Source organism: Crotalus tigris, unplaced genomic scaffold (genome assembly GCF_016545835.1).
Source record: "Crotalus tigris isolate CLP2741 ecotype Arizona unplaced genomic scaffold, ASM1654583v1 scf7180000017568.12009008, whole genome shotgun sequence".
NCBI classification, from domain to species: Eukaryota; Metazoa; Chordata; class Lepidosauria; order Squamata; family Viperidae; genus Crotalus; species Crotalus tigris.
The window spans coordinates 3,257,425-3,279,745 of record NW_024096478.1 but is presented as its reverse complement, the minus strand read 5'-3'; the positions used below and the strand labels follow the sequence as shown (position 1 = coordinate 3,279,745).

General features: G+C 38.5%; 2 protein-coding genes across 4 annotated transcripts in view; one reads left to right on the top strand and one right to left on the bottom strand.

The window, feature by feature from the left end:
* Positions 1-1,812, top strand: part of DPYSL3 (dihydropyrimidinase like 3) — a 61,398-nt gene extending 59,586 nt beyond the window's left edge. For both annotated transcript variants that reach the window (XM_039351918.1, XM_039351926.1), the window contains exons 13-14: positions 398-560; positions 1,053-1,812. In XM_039351918.1, the coding sequence (XP_039207852.1) occupies positions 398-560; positions 1,053-1,141 (252 nt within the window). In that variant the 3' untranslated portion in view covers positions 1,142-1,812. The remainder of the gene's footprint in view (positions 1-397; positions 561-1,052) is intronic.
* The window catches only part of STK32A (serine/threonine kinase 32A), a 103,842-nt gene that overhangs the window by 7,938 nt on the left and 73,583 nt on the right, over positions 1-22,321 (bottom strand). The window contains exons 8-13 of one of the 2 annotated variants that reach the window (XM_039351934.1): positions 21,667-21,764; positions 18,907-19,023; positions 18,136-18,261; positions 16,787-16,915; positions 15,502-15,566; positions 10,551-14,193 (exon numbers count right to left, since the gene is read on the bottom strand). In XM_039351934.1, coding sequence (XP_039207868.1) covers positions 14,100-14,193; positions 15,502-15,566; positions 16,787-16,915; positions 18,136-18,261; positions 18,907-19,023; positions 21,667-21,764 — 629 coding nt within the window. In that variant the 3' untranslated portion in view covers positions 10,551-14,099. Of the gene's footprint in view, positions 1-10,550; positions 14,194-15,501; positions 15,567-16,786; positions 16,916-18,135; positions 18,262-18,906; positions 19,024-21,666; positions 21,765-22,321 lie in introns of those variants that run through there. The other variant, XM_039351940.1, reaches the window with a different exon arrangement.

Sequence of the window (22,321 nt, the reverse complement as noted above, 5' to 3'; positions counted from 1 at the left end):
GGAGTCCCCAACCTCCTGGTCTGTGGACCGCCAACATGCCGCGGCATGTCAGAAACTGGGCCACGCAAACAAGCGAAGCCCCATCTGTGGGATGCAGGCAGTACATGAAACCACGCCCCTTCCGGTCCACGGAAAAACCTCTCTCTGCGGAACAGGTCCCTGGTGCCCAAAAGGTTGGGGACCTCCGTTCTAAGCATATCAAAAAGGCTTTTGTATATTTAACTGCATACACACTGGTTTCCACACACATATATCCAGACATGTGAATGTATAAGATGGTGATAGGAGATTTTTCTGTGAAAAATCCAAAATGTTGAACATCTTCTATTGTTCATAAGAAGAAGTCCGGGGTCATTATACAGTTGTAAATTTTGCTTCCTTTCATTACTTCTGACAGATGGCTGAAATGCATGCTGTGCCAAGGGGCATGTATGACGGGCCTGTGTTTGATTTGACTACCACACCTAAAGGAGGTACCCCTGCAGGCTCTACTCGGGGTTCTCCTACTAGGCAGACACCACCTGTAAGGAATCTTCACCAGTCTGGATTTAGTTTATCAGGTAAGTAAGAGAAGATTGTGTTGATTGCAACAGAAGGCATCAAGAGAAGTCCCAGTGATATTTGGCATATTTTCTCCTAGTTACTCCAAAATCTTTGCCTCTGTGCCACATTGGTAGGCCTCAAATGCTACAGTAGAAAAAGAAAAAATGCATGCTATGGCTTTCTGGAGCATATTGCTAAGACTACTCATAGATCTCATTCCTTCTATTTCATTCCTATATAACAAATGATACGTGGGGAAGCCAATTCATAATAAGAACAGCAGGATTGGTGACTCTCACCTCTACATGTGTGATCCATCTCCAGGTCTTTCTACATAGTGATCGCAGATATATCTGGAGCTGACCAGCAAGTTTGCTTGAATGCATATTTGTACATAATAAGCTAAGGGTTATTTTTCCAGAAGATTTTCAGAATGGAACAATAGTATGTTATAGTCTTCTAATCTGAATATTTTTTTCCCATCTCCCCCTGTTATATATACTCTGCAGGTACTCAAATTGATGAAGGTATTCGCTCGGCCAGCAAGCGCATAGTAGCCCCTCCTGGGGGGCGTTCCAATATAACATCTCTAAGTTAAACTTCTGATCATTGGGGAAAAAAAGAAAATGGAAAACCATTATTTGGGAAAACAGAGCAATGGTACCTTGATATTTAAGAAAAAAAAAAGAGCAATGGAGAATTCAGATTTTGAAGAATCAATAAGCCTCAAGCCTTATGTTTCATAAAATGCTACTCGCTACCTAGCTTTAAAAAAATATTGCGGGTTTCCTTTTTTGTTTATTCATAGCCTTAATATTTTCCCCATTTTTTTTACATGCATGCAAATCTGACAGGTGATTAAGTTAAAAATATGTAATTGTACACAGTGAGTGCTTGTGCAAGGAACTCGTAAGAAGGGGGCTGGAGAAAAGAGGGAATGGCACAAGCGAGCTCTTTAGCCAGGGTGCTTGTGCAGAATCAACCCAGGAGTTTAGTTTAGTATGGGGAGGGGGGACAGAAGACGGTGGGCCAAGGTAGTGGGAGGTGGATTGGGGGAGGGGGGGACAGTAGATCTTTGTATTGTGTCCATGTTCTTCTGTTTCCACTCAGTGCTGACGAGACAAAGATGCCTCAAAACAATCATGAGGCTGTTGGAAAATTCAATCATCTTTGTAATGGCTCTGTTGTATCACATTTTCCTGTTAGAAATTTTATTACTTCGTACATTTTATTGAATAAAAAATTGAAAGACATTTTCTTTCTAATTGACTTGCTTTGACAAAGTAACGTTGTGTGTCTCTTTCATTTCTGTTCCTTTGAGACAAAGTAGATAGGAAAAAGAATGTGACTCTGGATTACAGGAAAGCACATCCAATTATCTTGGGATTGATATTCACATTAACTTATTTACTGCCCATCCATGCTGTCTGTTTCCACATAAAGTTATTAGTGACTCGCCCAAGGAAGTTGTAGCATCTTCCTTCCTCAAAGAGGGCTTGATGGCAACACTCTCAGTATTTTCATTTCTCCCTCCCAACTGTGGAAGAGTGAGAACAAGCTGGGTGTCTTTGATTTTGCAGAGCTCTCAAATCAGTGGAATTCCACCTCAGTTCTGAATTTATGAGAAGATTGCCCACTGCAGACCAAGTCTTACCTTATTCCTTTGTACAACTTGCTTACCAATTTTGCAGCAATGGAATACAGACTTTTATTTGCTTTGAGAGAATGCATTTTATTTTGGAAGGTGCTTGCTTTCATTTTAAGTAAGCAAGTACCAAAGTCAAAGCAATTTTAATCCTCTTTCCAGTTTCTCTCATTTTTTCCTGCCGCTAGCAGAGTAACTTTTTGAAGGGATGAGTTCATTAAAATAAAATAGTAGATTTTATCCACCCACTTATGACTGTCTACCCCTGGATATTGCCCTATATACTGTCCTCAACTTACAACAGTTTGTTTAGTGCCCATTTCAAGTTACAATGGCACTGAAAAAGTGACTTATGACCATTTTTCACACTTAACGACCGTTGCAGCATCCCCACAGTCACGTGAATAAAATTCAGATGTTTGACATCTGACTCATATTTATGGCGATTGCAGTGTCCCAGTGTCATGTGATCCCCTTTTATGACCCGACAAGCAAAGTCAATGGGAAAACCAGATTAACTTAACAACCGTATTAATAATTTTAACAACTGCAGTGATTCACTTAACAAATATGGCAAGAAAAGTCAACAAATTTCTCAATATAAATTTGGGGTTCAATTGTCACAAGTTGAGGACTACCTGAATTGTCAAACACATCTTCAAAATGCTGGTCCAACTCATACAAAGGTCAGATGTCAAAGAAAGAAAAACGCTTGTGTTTCCAATCTACCTGTCTCATTCCTGGGTTTCTGCAAGTTTATTACTATCACAGCAAGAGAAAAATCCTTTTTCCTTTTGATCTCTATTAATGGTATATAGGAATATTATACTTGTGGATTGTTCTAGAATTAATGTGCAACAACACAGTAAAAATGTTTAATTGCCACCTCAATCTAATTAATTGCAGGACAATTTGAACATAGAATTAAAATTGGAGTTCTAGCATCATAAAATTAATGCCAACAAGTTTCCAATTTTTTTTATAGAAGACAATAAAAGTCCGTAAGTATTGTAGGGTCATATTCTTTCAGAAAAAAATTCAATTTTTAGATAAATTCAAATTATTAAATTCTTGTTCTTCTGTCATTTAGGAATATTTTTGTGGATTTTTGAAGTTGCCACATGGTGGTGCCAAACAACAAGTCAAAGCAATCTGCTGAAATACAAGTATAGGGACAACTAAGATGTATTCATATTCTTCGAAATTCAGGCAGCAAATACCTGTATTTCTCATCTCAAACAGCTGTGTGTTTGGAGAGTTATGTGACAAAGAGAAACAGCTTTTCTGCTATCTGGAGGAGATCCTGTTTTCTGTGCCCAGCAATGAGTTTTTATTGAAAAAATAGGAAAAAATCTACAGTAGTTTTAATAAAGAAAATTATACAACGTAAATAATGCTCAGTTTTAATGGAAGCTGCTATTCAAAATACATGATGAGGCTTAACATGAAAGCTGTACTGCTTTCATGAAACGTGAAATGTTTATAATGAAAGCTAGAAAAGGTTTCCAATAAAATGGTCTTAAGTATGCCCGTCAGCCTTTTGTCTGGGTTTTCCGTTGCTTTTCCTAATATTCTGATGTTATGATTTCCTAATATTCTGACAATATTCAGAATTTATTTAGGCTGTCTTATTCTGTGGCATGTGCAGCTTCAACAAGCGGACACAATTGGGCCTGTTGGATTGATTTCTTGTTTCTGGCTGCCCGAACAGAGAGGCTATACTTCATACATGTCAAGCTCAAGGCCTGTGAGCCCTATCCAGCCCGTGATGTGTTTAGATCTGGCCCACAGACTAGTTGTTGTTGTTAAGTGCGAAGTCATGTCCGACCCATCACGACCCCATGGACAACGTTCCTCCAGGTCTTCCTGTCCTCCACCATCTTCTGGAGTCCATTTAAGTTCACACCTACTGCTTCAGTGACTCCATCCAGCCATCTCATTCTCTGTCGTCCTGTTCTTCTATTGCCCTCAATCTTTCCCAGCATCAGGCCCCTCTCCAGTGAGTCCTTCCTTCTCATTAGGTGGCCAAAGTATTTGAGTTTCAACTTCAGGATCTGGCCTTCTAAAGAGCAGTCGGGGTTGATCTCCTCTAGGACTGACCGGTTTGAACGCCTTGCAGTCCAAGGGACTCGCAGGAGTTTTCTCCAGCACCATAGTTCAAAGGCCTCAATTCTTTGGCGCTTAGCCTTTCTTATGGTCCAACTTTCACAGCCATACATTGCAACACAGACTAGTAGGAGGAGGTAATTGAGTAGTTACCTCCTCACTTCTTCCAGTGTCTTATCAATGGTGGCAGCGCTAGCAGATGGGCAGCGGGAGCCTCTCCAATGCATAGAGCTGTGTGCCAGTGGTAAACGCAGGAGTGGACAGGCATGGCCAAAGTGCCCTCTGCCTGAGAGCAAGTGGCTGGCAAGGGAAGGAAAGAGAAAAGATGGATGGTGCTCAGGTCATGTGTTTCTTCAGTTCTCACCCCTTCCTGCCTCTCCACCTATCTGTCCTCTTCCTTCGTCTGTGCTGCACTTTCCCACAAGTACCTGCTTGCCTCAGACTTTTCCCCCAAAATGTGAGGAAATGTGTTAGTCAAGACACCTGAGTCACACGCTGCTGAAATTCACACGCTTTCTTCAAAGCTACTGCTGCCCCTCCAGGTGAGATATCTGCTGGCCCTTTGAGGGCAATCATAATGCTTATGCGGGTCTCAATGGAATTGAGTTTGATACCTCTGCTATACTTGAAGTAGAGAGTGGATTAATACAGGGGTGGACAATTTTCCCAAGAGGCCCCGTGAAAAATGAACTGGAATGAACCACACATGCACACAAATAGTTGTGTTCAAAATAAAAGCAATGCAGTTGTATTTCTGCATGGGGTACACTTATTTATATTTGATTTCTAATTGCTGATTGACCTCATGTGGGCCAGATAGGGACAGCCAAAGGGTTAGATATAAAATGTCCAGGTCTGGTCTAGTATGAGATAAATTTGGAGGTATTTTTGCTCCCAAAATGGAAAACCTTCAATTTTTACCATCCCTTCCTGCCACATCACTTATTAGGTGGGTTCATCTTCTCAAGTCTGGGAAGACTGCAGGGAAATTTGAATCCAATGGATAGGTAACTGGTTATATTCTCTCTGTTACCCAAGCAAAAAGATTGGGCTAAACCTTCTGTGCACATTTTATAATGTTTCCCTATCTGTATTGCTATGTATTTTGAAGTCAAAATAATTTTTAAAAATCGGAACCAGAAATCTTAATATATTGGCAGCTGTTAACAGGCTGCTGGATAACTGTTGAGTTTTTTCAATAACAATAATAATAGTAGTAGTAGTCGTAATAGTAGTAGTAGTAGTAGTAATAGTAGAAGTAGTAGTTGGAACTGCTTCCATCCTGCGACGATATCTGTAATACCATTAAACATCCACATGCTTGGTAAGGACTCGATAGGTAGACAAAAATGCCAAATCCAGTCTGAACATCTGGCTGACTGTGTGATGATTAATATAATAATAATAATAATAATAATAATAATAACCCCCAGTGAGGCACTACCTTGACGTGGTTGTGGGGCTTGTGTACTCTGAGGAAGATGAGAGCTATGCCAGAGGTTCAACCATACTGGACAGGTCTCATCAGAGGAGTCAGACAAAGAGTGTCTCTCCCATAAAAAATATGGTGAGACGTAAATTTCAGAATGCCATACCGGCTCGGACGTCGCCCGGGTTAACAAGGTCCGCACCTAGATATTGGAGTTCCTGGATATCTGGTGAAAAATGGGTTACAGGACTCAGGACTGTTGGCTGAGCAACCAGGGCCAGCAGCTGCAGAACTACTGGAAGAAAAGGTTGTTTACCCGTCGCAGATACACAGTGATGGAAAACAAAGAAATAATGATCTGTTACTACAGATCAAGTCCAACAAGAAGAGGATATCTAAAACGAATGCACCAGTTCTGGAAAGAACAACATCCAGAATCAGAAATAACAGAACAGAGACTAGCAGATCAACGCCGATTTATAACACGAAATAAAGTATTTACAGAAACAGAATTGGACGAACTGCAAAGGTTTACCCAGGGCAAAGAAATCAAAGCCTTACCAGAAGTAATTCAGAATGTAGAGGCAAACCAGGGGGAGTTGGCAGTGAAGGAATCCAGCAGAGATATACAACTGTTCTCATTTGGAAACCAGGCACCTCTTCCTCAGGAAGAACAAAACCCTCTAACTAAAGAAATAAAAGAATTGAAACAAAGAATAACTGAGCATCTAGAACAGCACAAAAACAACAGAATAAGGCTACCTGTATTGAAGCTTGTTCCAAAGAAACAGCTAGCACAAGCATTAAAAGATGCAAATACTGCAATATCAAGTATAAGCACCAATTCATTGCAAAAAACAAACCAACTAATGTACAGCACAGCTGCAGTTATAACAGAATACCTGGGATACAAAATCAACAAAGAAGAAAAACAAACAAACAGTGCACCAGAAAAATGGAAGGTTAGACTAGAAAATAAGATCAGCAAGTTAAGATCACATGCAAGCAAGCTAGAACAGATGAAAGAAAAGAAGCTGAAGAACAAGAAGACCAAAGAATACCTAATCAAGAAATACCACTTAGAAACAAGGAAGATCAAGGAAGCACTGGAAATAATAAAGCAACAAATAACAGCTATAGCCAGGAAAATCAGTAGATATGAAGCTCGAATTGCAAACTATAGGCAGAACCTCCAATTTCAATCCAATCAGAAACGTTTCTACCAATCCATCAATGGAGAAACTGCAAGGAATCAGTCAGTACCTGACAAGGAAGAAACAGTGCAGTTCTGGAAGCAGATATGGGATAACCCAAAGAAATACAACAAGGATGCGGCTTGGTTAAAAGAGGTGGATGCAAATAAAACAGAAGTTGAAATGAAAGAACTAGTAATAACAACAAAAATGGTAGAAAAAAGAGCAAAGAAAATCAAAAATTGGTCAGCACCAGGTGAAGATGAACTGCATGGGTTTTGGTTGAAACATCTAACTGTTATACACCCACTCATTGCCAAGCAGTTCAACAATATACTACAAGGAGGAGAAATTGAAAAGTGGCTAACAACTGGGAAAACCTACCTAATAATGAAAAATCCAGCAAAAGGGGCAACACCAGGTAACTACAGGCCAATTACCTGCTTACCAACAACTTTCAAATTACTAACTGGTGTAGTAGCTGATGCAGTGCAACAGCATCTAGTTGAAAACAATCTCTTTCCACCTGAGCAGAAAGGAAACCGCCCCAATAGCAGAGGAACAAAAGATCAACTCCTAATAGACAAAATGATCTTGGAAAACTGCAAGAGAAGGAAGGCCAACCTGAATGTGGCATGGATTGACTACAAAAAGGCATTTGACTCTCTGCCACATGATTGGATAATCAAGTGCCTAGAAATAACAGGAGTAAGTAGAAACATCAGAAAATTTGTGCAAAGATCGATGGCACAATGGAAGACACAGTTGCAGATCAATGGTGAGAGGCTGGGAGAGGTTAATATCAAGAGAGGAATATTTCAAGGAGATTCATTATCACCATTACTATTTGTTATTGCACTGTTTCCTCTGTCAACAATACTGAATAACTCAGGACATGGCTATCAAACATCAAAAACATCTGCTAGACTATCCCACCTCCTTTACATGGATGATCTGAAGCTGTATGGAAAAACATCATCTGAAATAGAATCGCTGCTCAACACTGTCCGTATATATAGCCAAGATATTGTAATGGAGTTTGGCTTGGACAAATGTGCCACACTTACTATCAAACAAGGAAAAATAATGAAAACTGAAGGAATTAAGATGCCCCACGAAAATAACATCAAGAGTCTGGATGAGGAAGAGTACTACAAATACTTGGGTATCCTTCAAGCTGACAACATCAAGCACACTGAAGTCAAGAAAAAGATTAGAGGTGAATACATCAAGAGAGTGAAGAAGATCTTAAAGTCCAAACTCAATGGAGGAAATACCATAAAGGCAATCAACACCTGGGCAATCCCAGTCATTAGGTACACAGCTGGAATAGTGGACTGGACTCAAGCAGAACTAAAAGCAATGGATAGGCAGACCAGAAAAATAATGACAATGAATCATGCCCTTCATCCACGCAGTGACATTGATAGACTTTATCTACCAAGGCAAATAGGTGGGCGTGGAATGCTACAAGTACATCAGATGGTTGAAGAAGAAAAAATGGCTTTGGAAGAATATCTGAAGAACAATGATGAAGATGCACTGAAATTAGTATATCAGGAAGGCTTACTGACTACTGGAGAGACCAAACTGGCCTACAAGAAAGACCAAATGAAGAACAGAATAGAGGCATGGGAAGACAAAGCACTACATGGCCAATACATGAAAAAAATAGCTGGGAAAGCAGATAACAATAAAACCTGGCAATGGCTAAGAGCAGGAAAATTGAAGAAAGAGACCGAGGGACTAATTCTGGCTGCACAAGACCAAGCCTTAAGGACAAATGCATACAAAGTCAAAATTGAGAAGACAGCAACAGACAGTAAGTGCCGCCTATGCAAAGAAGCTGAAGAAACAGTGGACCACTTGGTAAGCTGTTGCAAGAAGATTGCACAAACTGATTACAAGCAGCGGCATGACAAAGTAGCAACAATGGTGCATTGGAAGATCTGCAAAAAATATCATTTGCCTGTAAGCAAAAACTGGTGGGATCATAAAATAGAGAAAGTCATAGAAAATGATAAAATTAAACTGCTCTGGGACTTCAGAATTCAAACAGACAAGCACCTGCAACATAACACCCCAGACTTAACAATTGTCGATAAGAAAGACAAAAAAGTCTGGATAGTGGACGTGGCAGTGCCTGGAGACAGCAGAATAGAGAGAAAGAACTGGAGAAGATAACAAAATACAAAGACCTACAAATAGAAATAGAAAGACTGTGGCAAAAGCAAGCAAGGGTAGTACCAATAGTAATAGGCTCCTTGGGTGCAATCCCAAAACAACTGGAGCACCACTTGAACACCATTGGCATTGACAAATTCGCTATTAGTCAATTGCAAAAAGCAGCCTTATTAGGAACTGCTTCCATCCTGCGACGATATCTGTAATACCATCAAACATCTGCCTATCCCAGGTCCTGGGTAAGGACTCGATAGGTAGACAAAATGCCAAATCCAGTCTGAACATCTGGCTGACTGTGCGATGATCGATAATAATAATAAAGTTGGAAGGGACCTTGGAGGTCATCTAGTCCAACCCCCTGCTCAGGCAGGACACCCCATACCATTTCAGACAAATGGCTGTCCAGTCTATTCTTAAAAACTTCCAGTGTTGGAGCATTCACAACTTCTGGAGGCAGGTTGTTCCACTGATTAATTGTTCTAACTGTCAGGAAGTTTCTCCTTAGTTCTAGGTTGCTTCCCTCCTTGATTAGTTTCCATCCATTGCTCCTTGTCCTGCCCTCAGGTGCTTTGGAGAATAGCTTGACTCCCTCTTCTATGTGGCAACCCCTGAGATATTAGAACACTGCTATCATGTCACCCCTCGTCCTTCTCTTTATTAGACTAGACATGCCCAATTCCAGCAACCGTTCCTTGTATGTTGTAGCCTTCAGTCCCCTAATCAAATAGGCATCTGATGCATGAATTAGACATTAATGTCATGGCTTGACAGTCGCCACAATCTGCATTAGAGGGGCAGGAAAGAAAGGAAGAACTAGTAGTAAGCAGTAAGCAAACATCCTCTAGTTCTCGCACATAAAACTATGACAATAAATTTGATATCTGTACATGGTAAGAAAGGATAACAATGTTTCCGTATAAAAGAAAGCCACAGAGTTGAAAACAGGACACACGATAAATTGATATGCTTTGCCTTGTCTAAGATTCCAACTTTTTTCAACCACACCCTCAAATTACTATTTTTTCCAAAATTGATCGAATGTCAAAATTACCTTTCTATGAATTTTTCCCTTCGTGCTACTTCAAGTACTCACAAGAGTTGGTTAAATCACTGCTGGTGTGGTTCATTCAAATATATATATTTTCCATCCTGATAATCACTGTCATAACTATGTCTTCAGTTTACATCAATCTTTGAAAATCAGACAATCTGAGCATATCCTAGTGTGACTTGGCATCTAAACAGGATCTAAAACAGTGGGGAGAGGAAATTTCCTGGGTTTGGAGTCACAATTTGCATCAACCCCTCTATTACCAACCAGATGAACAGGATTGGATCATTGTTTTAAAAAGCTTTTTTCAGTGAAATGCTAGATTTTTATGCCTGTAAAAATCTATTATCCATCAATCAAGTTTTTAAAATATAGGATACAATGGAACACAGCTGCATCTAAGAGTTAATACAACTTTATTTTGAAGCTTTAATAAAATGTAAAAAGTCAGTGCACTATAAAAGGCCCTTACAGAAAGGCTAACCAACTTAATTTATAACATGGAAGAGAGGAGAAATGCTACTTTAACATGTTTTAATTAACTGTAGACAGACATTTTTAACAGACATGTAAGCTTGTGTCCCTATTCTCTTTCCATCAGAAGAAAAGAATGATACCCTTCCTAACTGAACCAAAAGAACATTAATTGGTATTTATAATTTACTCTTATAAATATTACATTTACTTAAGTTTGTTTTCTATTCCTGGGAAGATTATTTGGTCATGATGAGATTAGAATTGCATGTAGCAATGGTGTATTCCCTATGTATGCTCTTAAAATGCCCAAATAACCATTAATACATTTTTTTTTCAATCTAAAGAGTCTACTGATAGAGTCCCTAAAGTTTTTGGGTTAATATAGTGCTGTTTAGCAAACGTTTAAGTAGCAGTGCTGGCTGCGGAAGATCAGAGACGAAGTCTCACACATTTAAAGAGCATTTAGAAACAGCTGTCCTATAACAAGTATCAAGCCATTCTGAGATATCAATTTAGGTCCAAATGTTTCTATATCACAGCTGGAATTGTGACCATTCCTTCATGTATTGAAAAAAAACATTCCTAGCCATTATTTCATTTTTCACTAAAAAGGTTTGGAGGCAAGATTTGCCCTAATATATTACCGAATGAAAACGACAGGGAGAATATCTTGAGGACTGGTCTGTAATCCACAGAAAGGTATGTGTTGTTTATCATTTAGTTGTGACTATGTATTGTTGTTTTTGTCTCAGTTGTCCTGCTGCTACTAGTGGAGTTAAATGAAGAATGGCAGGAGGGTTGACCCTCTCTCCTTTCTTGGTCTGCTGGCTTGTCTGGTTTGCAAAAAAAAACCCAAAGAAACGAGGTTAACTGTATTTAATGCTTTGTCTTTTTCAGGCACTTTGCTGGTATACAGGCTTTTGGACTGATTGCTCTAATGACCCATCAGAAAATTGCTGAACTACAAATCCCAGTACCCCAAAATGGCCACATTGGGCTTGTAGCTTTGCAGCACTTACTTATTTTTTTAACATTGCCCTAGGTAAAATATTCTTGCTGGAACTGAATGGCCTTAATTTGGGTGGGAATTTAAGAAAAAATGTGGCATTTTATCTTTAGAAGCTGCATGAGAATCAAGATAGCTGACTTGTATACCTATTCTATGAATTTTATATATTACATAGGAGTAGGATTAGATGACCCTTGTGATCTCTTCCAACCGCATGATTCTAAGAGTGCTGACACTGCATTAAGATTTAAATCCAAGTAAGAAATAGCTGAAAAACTGAGCAAAAGCCGGGTTAGAGGGCCCAGATGAAATATAGACAAATTTTGAGTGACTGAAGATTGCCTTTTACATTTAAGGAGGGCATGGGATCACAATGGGCAGAACAATTGTGTGAACCATACAATGGAACCACAACATGTATATAGGAAGGGTCAAAATTTTCTGTCCCCCTCCCCCCCCCACAAATGTTTTAGGATGTGCACTAAAGTTTTGTGCATTTTGTGCTGCTTAATGGTGGGAACTCCACTGTTTTTCATTAAGATTTTGTTCCATTTCAGCTGCAAGGAGCCAAGTCCCAGGCCAGATATTCTTCTTTAACAATAACTACCCTTTTTTTTTAAAGGAAAGAAAGAGTATTTGAAGTGAGCAACAATGCCCTGATCCTTCAGTCTGGTTCAGCAGGCCAGACAGAAGGAGAGTGGCAAGATAGAACCTGAGGACCATTGCTTAGCTATCTGTCTATATGGGATGAGAAAAGCTACAATACAGTAAGAATCTAGTTATTGAGCTTATTAAATTATAAGCCTAAATGAACAACTGTGCATTCCCCCCCCCCAATTTGCAGGGCAGCAGATTTACCCATTTTAAGCAATCTGGAGAAAAGAGGTTTTCCATCACCTTTTGCTACCCTTTGCATTCAGATAAATTATTTTTTTGTAGAGGAAATTTTCAAAGACGACCAGGATTAAAACAATGCAGAAAGCATCCGCTGACACAATTGCTTGCTGGCCTATCCCAGTAGTCACATAATCTATCCATGTTCTCTTCTTAATGATAATGCACACCAAGTGGACATAATCCATTCATTTTTCTTTCAAAATCAAAGAGATTGTATTGGTTGAGAATGCTTTTACATTTTGTACAGAGAATGCAACAGAGAATTAAAAATCACTAGATAGCAAGTGACCTCACAGTGCTTTTTCGACTCAAACTACAAACAGGATTAGAAAAGATTTTAGCTTGACTATGTACAATAATTGTCAATGTAATTTCCTACATCCATTACATTAGCCAGTCTTTTGTCTACCAATGTTGTATCTGGGGAAGAAAGAACATGGAAAGGAGGACTAAGAGGACTAGAGTCATAAAGCAAAGCAAACTTAGGTCAAACATAAAAGTGGTTCCCATAAAGAATTATGCTTAACCTTGGGTACTTGTAACATTGATATACTCTTTTCTAGCCAATTTCCAACAACCTGAATTTTTGCTGTCTCTTCCCAACTACATATAATAATAAACTGTTCTTTACAGTACAAAGTTAATAGTTTGTCATTAACTGTACCAAGCATCTATTGATCCTAAGAGCCATCAATTGTCTTTTACCAAATGACCATCATAGCTAATATTTCTTTATGATAGTTGCAGACTTAAATATTTTTAATGATTGCCATCTATCCCTTGCAAGAAAAGGAATTACTCCTTGCACATACTAGTGAATTCTACTTATAAAATGGTCCTAATGAATTTATCTTGATTTGAATGTCCCATTGTTCCATTTCCTGATTCACATAGTGCACACACAGACCAAGTTGTAGATATATTGGTTATATTCTTAAGAACTATTTAAAGGTACCAATAAGTGGAAAACTCCCAAAGCAAAAATATTATTTCCTCTTATTTTGTGTCTGTGATATATTGTATATAGTCAGTTATAAGTATTTAAAAATTGATTTTTTTCATTTTGAAGTCTATTACGGTCTAAGGCAGAGTTGCAATTCGGCTCTATTTTTTTTTTTTTTTTTGAAAACTTCTAAGAAAATGTGGTGTTGCCCCCTCTAGCAGACCTGCAAAAACCTCTTTCCCATAGGCACTGGATTTAACCCAATTATCAGCAATCTTGACATTTTACCAATAAAAATTATACCTAGAAAGTGAACTTCACCTTTCCCTATTTGGAGTGCCTTTTATACAGTAAAGAGCATACTCTTTCCTGTTAATGGTCAAGTGGCTTAAAAAATAAGCAGGCATAAAGGGTGACAATCTGGGCCTTAAGTAGCTCTGCAAGATTGTAGGCCACAAGTCCTTATGGTGGGAAGAGAGACCCAGCATCTAGCCTCAAGGTTCCTTAGCAAGGTATCTGCCTTATCTTGAAAGCAGTGTGCAATTTTATCTGTTAAGCTCCATGAGCTAAAGTAAAAGCCTGCCCTTTCGGTAGCAGCACCTGAGTGAAAACTACATTGATCTTAAAGATTATTATTTTGGTCATCTTCTTCCTCGTTGTCTTTGGTTTGTGTCACCGTCAAGTTCTCCTGCATTTTGTTATGTTCTTGTCGTGCCCTAAAATGTATATAAGAGAAACCAAAGTCCATGATCAGGTCGCAATAAAGTCCAGCAGTTCCCCAAAAGCTTATCATCTGCATTGTGGGGGGGGGGGTGCCTTCAAGTTAGTCAAATTCTTGGCAAAACTTCAGAAGTGATTTGCCCGTGCCTTCTTCCTAGTACTCCCAAGCTGGCTTTATGCCTAAGGCAGGACTCCAACTTACAGTCTCCTGGTTTCTAGCCTGGTATCTTAACCAGCATTCCAAACTTCTGCATTAGCCAAGATACAATCAGTTCTCCTTTTATTAGGCTTGTTATGATTCCAGTTATAAAGGCTATATTCCATCCGTTTCAAGAACATATTGCTTGTTACAAATCTCTGTTAACTGAATTTCTTAAGCCACCAATCAATACTTAAAGATCCAGCCTATAACACTATAACTTCCATACACTATGCAATAAAAAATTCACTATGCTGGAAAGTGGGATAAAAAAGCAGGAATGATTAAAAATAACAATAACCACACAATGTATTGCTGGTTATGCTATGTTTGTAAGAATGGTGTCAGAAAATCAAGAAATGGAATTATGGGAGACCTCGACTTATGACCAAAATTGAAACCAGAACCTCTGTCACTAAGTAACGCATTACATGAGTTATGCCCAATTTTACGACATTTTTCACCATAGTTGTTAAGCAAATCACATTAAGCAAATCTGACTTCTCCCATTGACTTTGTTTGTCAGACATTCCCCTGGGAAATTCATAAATGGTGATTATATGACTCTGGGATGCTGCAACCATTGTAATACATTCCAGTTGCCAAGCATCCAAATGTTGATTATGTGACCTCAGAGACTCTGACATAAGTGTGAGGACTGTTTGTACATTAATTCTTTCAGCACCGTTGTAACTTTTAATGGTTAAACAAACGGCTGTAAATCAAGGACTACCTGTATATTGGGGAAAATAGCTACTGTTTGAAAATCTGTCTTTGTTATTGCTCAATTGCTCCTATCTAACTATAGCAGATACAATTTCTTTCTGGAAGGAGAACAAGGCAGAAAAAAGGAAAATAAACCCATTTCACTCATTCTATATTTTTGTCAGAAAGATATTCAAAATTTAAATTCAGTGGGCTTGCCTACCTTAGTGAAATAGTTTGAGCAACTGCCAAGTGAGAGTGTACAGCAACGCCAGGCTTCCAGTGCTTTTCAATGGATTTTGTGCCAAAATCACTACCTAATTATCTGAGGAACAGTAATCAGATTTCCTTAGTTTCCTTAGTGCTAAGCTAAAGTTTATATTTTCAGGTCAGTGCTTACTTTTCTCTGTTGAAAATCATGAAGTCCCTTTGTATTGACTCCAGGTTTTTCTGCAGCTGGCAGGCCTTATATTAAGAAAGAAAAAAGATCAGTTAATGAGAATTCATCATTGTAGTATTTGATGCAAGAAGACACTAAACTTATCAAGAAAGACATTTCAGAGGAATTCAAACAATTGATCCATACACTAAATCATTAGCTGATTCAGTGGTGCATCTTTCTTAACAGAAACTAAATTTGTCTACCAACCTGGATCAAATGCATCAAATTTGATCAAGCATTATTTCTAGGTTATTTTCCTCAGTAGTTGACAATCCAATTTTTAGCATCCAACCTGATTTCTCTAGATCTTGGTTTACCTGAACAGAGGGCTCTAGTAGTAATAGACTAAGGATAATGTCCTTCCTCAATACATCTTGCTTTGTGAAAATAACTGACTTAGTAGCAGTGATAATGAAGATAGTATCTCTTGGAAGCAGCTAGAGTCAGAACCTATGAACACTGATTCTATTCTTTCTCTCCTTCTTAATATCAAATCTTTCTGGCTTTGTTTGCATCCAGTATTGGGGTAGAGAGGGGGGAAAAGGAGATACAAATCTGAAACAAGAAAGTTCTATTTCTTGATTTCTTTCTTTTTCACACAAAAAGGATGTGTTTTCCCTGCTTTGCTACAGTTTTCAGCTCCGCTCTGCAAAGCTAATGAACCTAGAAAAAATTCCCAACATCACTGTACACTTATTATTTCTACTATCCCCATGGTTTTCTATTCATCTCACCAAATCTAAAGGTAGCTAAAAAAATAGAAAATTAAATCCTATCCTATCCTATCCCATCCCATCCCATCCCATCCCATCCCATCCTATCCTATCCTATTCTTTGCTGTCACAATCTTAATGTAAGGTGTTGCTCATAGAATTTAAAATAATCTAAATCTGGTATTTAACAAAAATCTAAAACTGGTATATCTATGGCCATTCCTCAATTTTGCAAAGGTTTCAAAAGGTGCTCTAATATTTTTTAAAAATATTATAAATATACTGTAGCACCAATTAATCATTTAAATGCCAAGAATGAGAAAGCACAGAGGGATACAGACTGCACATTTTGGCTGCTGTCCTATTCATTTGGGGCATTGCCATTAAAGTCAGTGTGATTTAGATGTGAGATTTCTGTCTTTTAGATCAATATACCTAATGAAATTGGGAGATATTAAAATGCCAGCAACCTCACATCAGCCAAAAGCATCCTTTGGATAATTCAACCATTCAGCTCTATTGTGCCTCACCTCTGAGGATTCATTTTTGTTGCTTTCCTTCTCCTTCTTAGCCAAGCGCTTCTTCTTTTTATGAAGTGGCTTGGACTCCAGGATCATTTCCTCAAGTTCAAAGGTTGGGTCACAGTTTAACTTCCCTTTCTAGGGAGGAAGACAGACACAGAGAGAAATTGTTACCCTTCCCCCAAATAAATTAAACTAAAAGAAAGACATTTACATGGACAAAGCTCTTCAATCATACCATAGACATGAGCCAAAACAGTTTTCCCAATTAAAACTATTAGGACTCTCTGGAATTTCAAAATAGATTAATATAAAGGAGAGCTTGAATTGGACAGCTAGGATCAATAATTATAATAGTATAAAAGCCTTTAACTTCACAAATACAAAATCCCTCATGCTGCACTAAAGAGAGCACACTTTAGGTTCTCTCATCAAGCCATTTAATGGGACCTCAAGAACATGTTTTCTTGAAGGCAACTCTCCTCCCCCCAAATATATGCCTGGCTCCTGCATGTCTGGAGTCCCAATTGACTGAGTTGCTATATATTACCATGTTCCCCCGAAAGTAAAACTTACCCCAAAAATAATTCCTAGCTTGATTTTGGGGGGTGGGCCTAATATAAGCCCTATCCCCAAAATAAACGCTAGTTTTGGGGCAAGGCGCATGCTTAAAAATCAAGTTAGGGTGGGGGTGGATGGGGTGGAACTGCCCCACCTGCCCCGCAACCACTTATCTTGCAGCCAGGCCTCTCCTTGCCGGCCCATTTCTTTTGCAGCGTCCCCCGGCCTGCTTGGTTATCGGCTACAGTGGCCTTCTGGAAAGGCTGAGAAATGCAGAATGAAGCTGCTCCTTCGGCTGCAGAAGAAGTGGGCTGGCTGGGTGGGGCTGCCAATGCCGGAGGTGAGTGGAAAAGACAACACCGCCCCCCAAAATATAAGACCTGGTGCCTCTTTTGGAGGCAAGAAAAAAAAATAAGACTGGGTCTCATTTTCAGGGAAACACGGTATAATCTGGTTGCCATTTCATTGTTTTAGATGGTTTTTAATATATTGTGTTGCTTTGAGGAGGGAAGAGGTACTTGTTGCTGAGTTTTAGGCAGCCCTAGAAATGATATAAGTACATGAATGAATAAATAAATTGTTGTGCCATTTGATTGATCTTAATTTAATGGTTAAACCTAAATTATTGATTTGGGGTTTTAAGAAGTTTATGTTTCTCTTCAGACTTTATCCTGTTGGTGTGTGACATATGCATCGTGATAGTTTATTGCTTTATACATTAAGAAACATGCCAGACTGTCAGCATCATTATAACTCTAGTTTCAAAATTAAGAAAACATTCAAAATAAAATTCTTACATTAGGAAGAAATCCAGGCAATACTGTCTTCTGTAAAACAGCATCCCAATTGATATCAGCCAAGTAAGGAAACTCCTGGATATGACTCAGTTGAAAAAATCTTTCCTCTGAATTTATTTCCACTAACTAGAAATTAGAATTAAAGCAGTTTATTTTAAAAAACCATCAGAATAGAAGACAATTTCAGACTGAATACAGGAAAGGATGAAACATGCCTCTTTATCTATCTCAGACATAATAGGGAATCTCCAGCCCATAAATTTTACTGTTCAAGATTTTCCATGCAGCCCATAGGTTGTTTGTGAATATCCTGCTCTAACTTTTCCTCAAATTCTGAGCTCCTGTACAGCACTTATAAACCCTTTAAAAGATTGCAACAACCGTTACTGTTGTTTCAGACAGAAATATTTGGATAAATAAACTAACTGAAGGAGGATCAAGCAAGAAATGTCCAATGTAGTGTACAGTAAAAGAGTTTCCTATGTTCCTAAAAGGATCTTGTAGTTTAGGTTTTCCTGAATTCCTAAAACCGGAGACAATCAAGGGCAGTGGGTGCATGGAACTGTGTGATGGTGTAAAATAGCAACCCAGCAGGTGTTAAAATGCATTCCATGGAAGAAAAAGGTAGAATGACTCATATAGCTTCCATATCTAGCAGCAGCCCTGTGTCCCCAGTAATGTCCTATTCCTGGTGGAATGAGCTCCCATTCAGTCAAAAGGCTGGGAAGGCTGAGCATCTTAACCCACATCTGGTCTCTAAAGTTCACTCACCTTTTTAATCAATGAGATCATATCCTGTGACCAAGCAGCAGGATACATGATGGTGGCCGTCTTGTACACATGCAAAATTTCATTGGCAGAATTACTCGAGCGAATGTGGTATGGTCTCTGCAAGGAGAGAAGAAGGCAAGGACACTGAAACAAAGTCCCCATCCAACAAGAAACAGAGTGATGAATTCTCTGTTTTAGGTTAAAGGAGTTTTTTAGAGGGGGGGAGAGTCTCATTGCATTGTAATGGGCTGACAACTTCTCCAAGGGACCTTACTCTCCCCCCTCCTTCCTTAGTGTCCACTAATGTTCTTAGTTAAGGCATTGTGGACACTGGGCAATTTTTTTGAAGTGAACAGATCAACAAAGGAGAGGAAGATAACAGAAAAGTTACACTTAAAAAGCTGCAGGTAAGCAACAGCAAAAGATCAAGGATTGTCCAATTGGCGTTTCACTCAATGCAAATTGAGTTCAAGGAAAATCACTTTAGTGGCATGTGTGTGATAGGTGCGAATTCTTTCAATATTCCTAGAAATACTTAACATTGTATTCTTTTTTTCTGAATTGAAATATATTCTCTTTTTGAAATAAGACAAAAGAGAAGTCAAACTGACATGGTTTCAAATACGCTCTCAAAATGTTTTGTAATAAATCCTCTGGACATAAATGCAATCAATTAAATTAAGGAGCATATTTTCCCAGCATGCCTGCCGTAGTGTGGCTAATCCATTCAACTTTGAAAAGAAAATTAAACAGTGGAAGAGCATTTCCAGCCTGTTCTTGCATTGTACTAAAGAGCAGCACAAATGGTGACAATTTGTGCAATATTGGGAGCTACAAGCTCACCTGGTATGTTTGCTTATGCCTTCCTTAGGAATTAAAAGCAAAACCTTTAGCCACCCCTGAGCTTCAAATCTTTTGTAAAAAGCAACCCTGTCAAATTCTAGTCTCAATTTGCTGTCTGCTACCACCATTACACCAGAATGACGAGTGATAATGAAAGAAAATGTGCCATAGGCATGTAGAGGAAAATAGATATGTTATTATTTCAGAATCATAAGCGACTTCAATTCCCAACATTCTCAGGGTGGAGTTTGGCATCGTCTCTTTATGGAGCAGTTCAGGGCATAGCTTCTCACTTCAATCATCTGACATCGTTGGAATTTGTACCCTTAGAATATGCAAGCTTTTGAATAACATTTTTTTTTTACAGTAACCAAGATTTTGCATTTCAGGTAACAGCTTTATCCAGAACCTATTTAATATTAGTTATGTGCTACAGAAAACAACCTGATAAATGTAGAATTCTATTAAGAAAAACAGGTCAGATACAATGGGGAGAAGACAGAAAGAGGAAGATCTGAAAACCATTAATCTAGGCACATATTCAGTAATGCTTAACTGTGGTGTAATTTGCTTTGTGTGTACACAAAACAACAGCAAAGAATACAGAAAATATAAGGCACCATGTATTTGAGAAAACCTTTTGCTTTTAAGGCCTTTTAAAAAAAATATAACCTTTTGATTGAATCGTAATAATTCGGTTTCGTTTTGAAAATCAAACAACTATTTAAGAAGTAATTATAAAAGAAATTAGTTTTTTTCTTCTGCATAAGATGTAACTGGCATTAACAGATTAGTACTCCCTTTAAACAAACATTACTGTAAAACAAAAGAAAATAAATCTGTTGTGCTTTAGAAATTTTAACTACCTCCAATAATCAGACAAGCAACTTGTTACTAACTTGGAATTGTCCCACACACTCAGTTCCAAAAAAAATCATCCAACCCCCATTCCAGGATTACGTCTAATGGGATCATATATGCCTAAATAAATTTTTAAAATTGGCACAAATGAACTTGAATAGGAAGTTATAAATGTGATGCCATTTTATTACTAAGTTAAAGAACAAAACAAATTCCACTATAATAAATTTCCCACTTTACTCAAATATTTCATAAAATGCCTACTGACTTCTATACAATCCGCTGCAAACTTTGAAAATATGTTATGACCCAATGAACCAATAAGGCATGCTGCAGCATGAAATGTGTTGGGTTATTATTTCACACACAGTAGTCCACTTCTTCAGACTGCATCCTTGGTCCATAATTATGAAAGGTCTTTTGAAGTATAGTTCCACTTTGTTCCTTATAGTTTTTGAATCGATATTTTTAGGATAACCTTTACAGCAGACATTAACATTTATCAGTAAATTAATTTCTTTAAGCAGGAAAGCTTCCCTTTAGAATTTTAATGACTCTACTACAGGCAGTCCTCAACTTACAACTGTTCATTTAGTGATCAAAGTTACAACAGCACTGAAAAAAGTGACTTCTGACCATTTTCCACACTTATGACTGCTGCAGCATCCCCATGGTCACACGATCAAAATTCAGATGCTTGGCAGTTGACTTACATTGATGACAGATGCCATGTTCTGGGTCACGTGATCCCTTTTTGTGACTTTCTGACATACAAAGTCAATGGGGAAGTCAGATTCCCTTAACAGCCATGTTATTAACTTAACAACGGCAGTGATTTAAATTAACATCTGTGGCAAGAAAGGTTGTAAAATGGGACAAAACTCAGTTATCAAATGTCTCACTTAGCAACAGAAATAATGGGCTCAGTTGTGAACTCCTTGTTTACAGTGAATGCAAATCTGTTCCTGAATAGTCTAAACATGGTGAAATCGTGAATAGATAGATATGTAAATGGATGGATGGTCCAATAATACATATACATTATCCGTACTATACCCGGCCTCTGAGGAGTTCATAGGCTGTAATTCCTAATGACCACCAATCAACAGCATAGGAATAGCCTTCAGTTTTTGTAGCAGTAAACATCTCGGGTGCTGCAAAAAAAGAGAAATTTAAGATTTGCCTTAGAATGGAATATTCCACAAGATGATTGACTTTTCTTTCTCTAGTGCAGGGGTAGGCATGGCTGGCTCAGGAATTCTGGGAGTTGAAGTCCACGAGTCATAAAAGAGCCAGGGTTGCCTACCTCTGCTCTAGTGAAATGCAAGTTCTCGTAAGAAATTCTCTCTAGTGTTTTGCAATAAGCATCTCCAGAAAATCTTCAGTTGCTGGGGAATAGAAGTCAGTGTGAACTTCTTCATTTATTCCCTTGTTGACTTCCCTGAGATGGCTGTGTGATATGCGTGAGAACAAAATGCTGGGGTAGATCATTTTTGTCATACCCTCTTTCTTATGTGTGAATTATTAGAAAGTAAGGAGAAACCATTGTGCCCTTTGCCTCTTTTTTCAGCTGATTTTAATCTGGACCATCATGTTGTTGCAAAGTCATGTCCGACCCATCGCAATCCCATGGACAATGTTCCTCCAAGCCTTCCTGTCCTCTATCATCTTCTGGAGTCCATTTAAGCTCACACCTACTGCTTCAGTGACT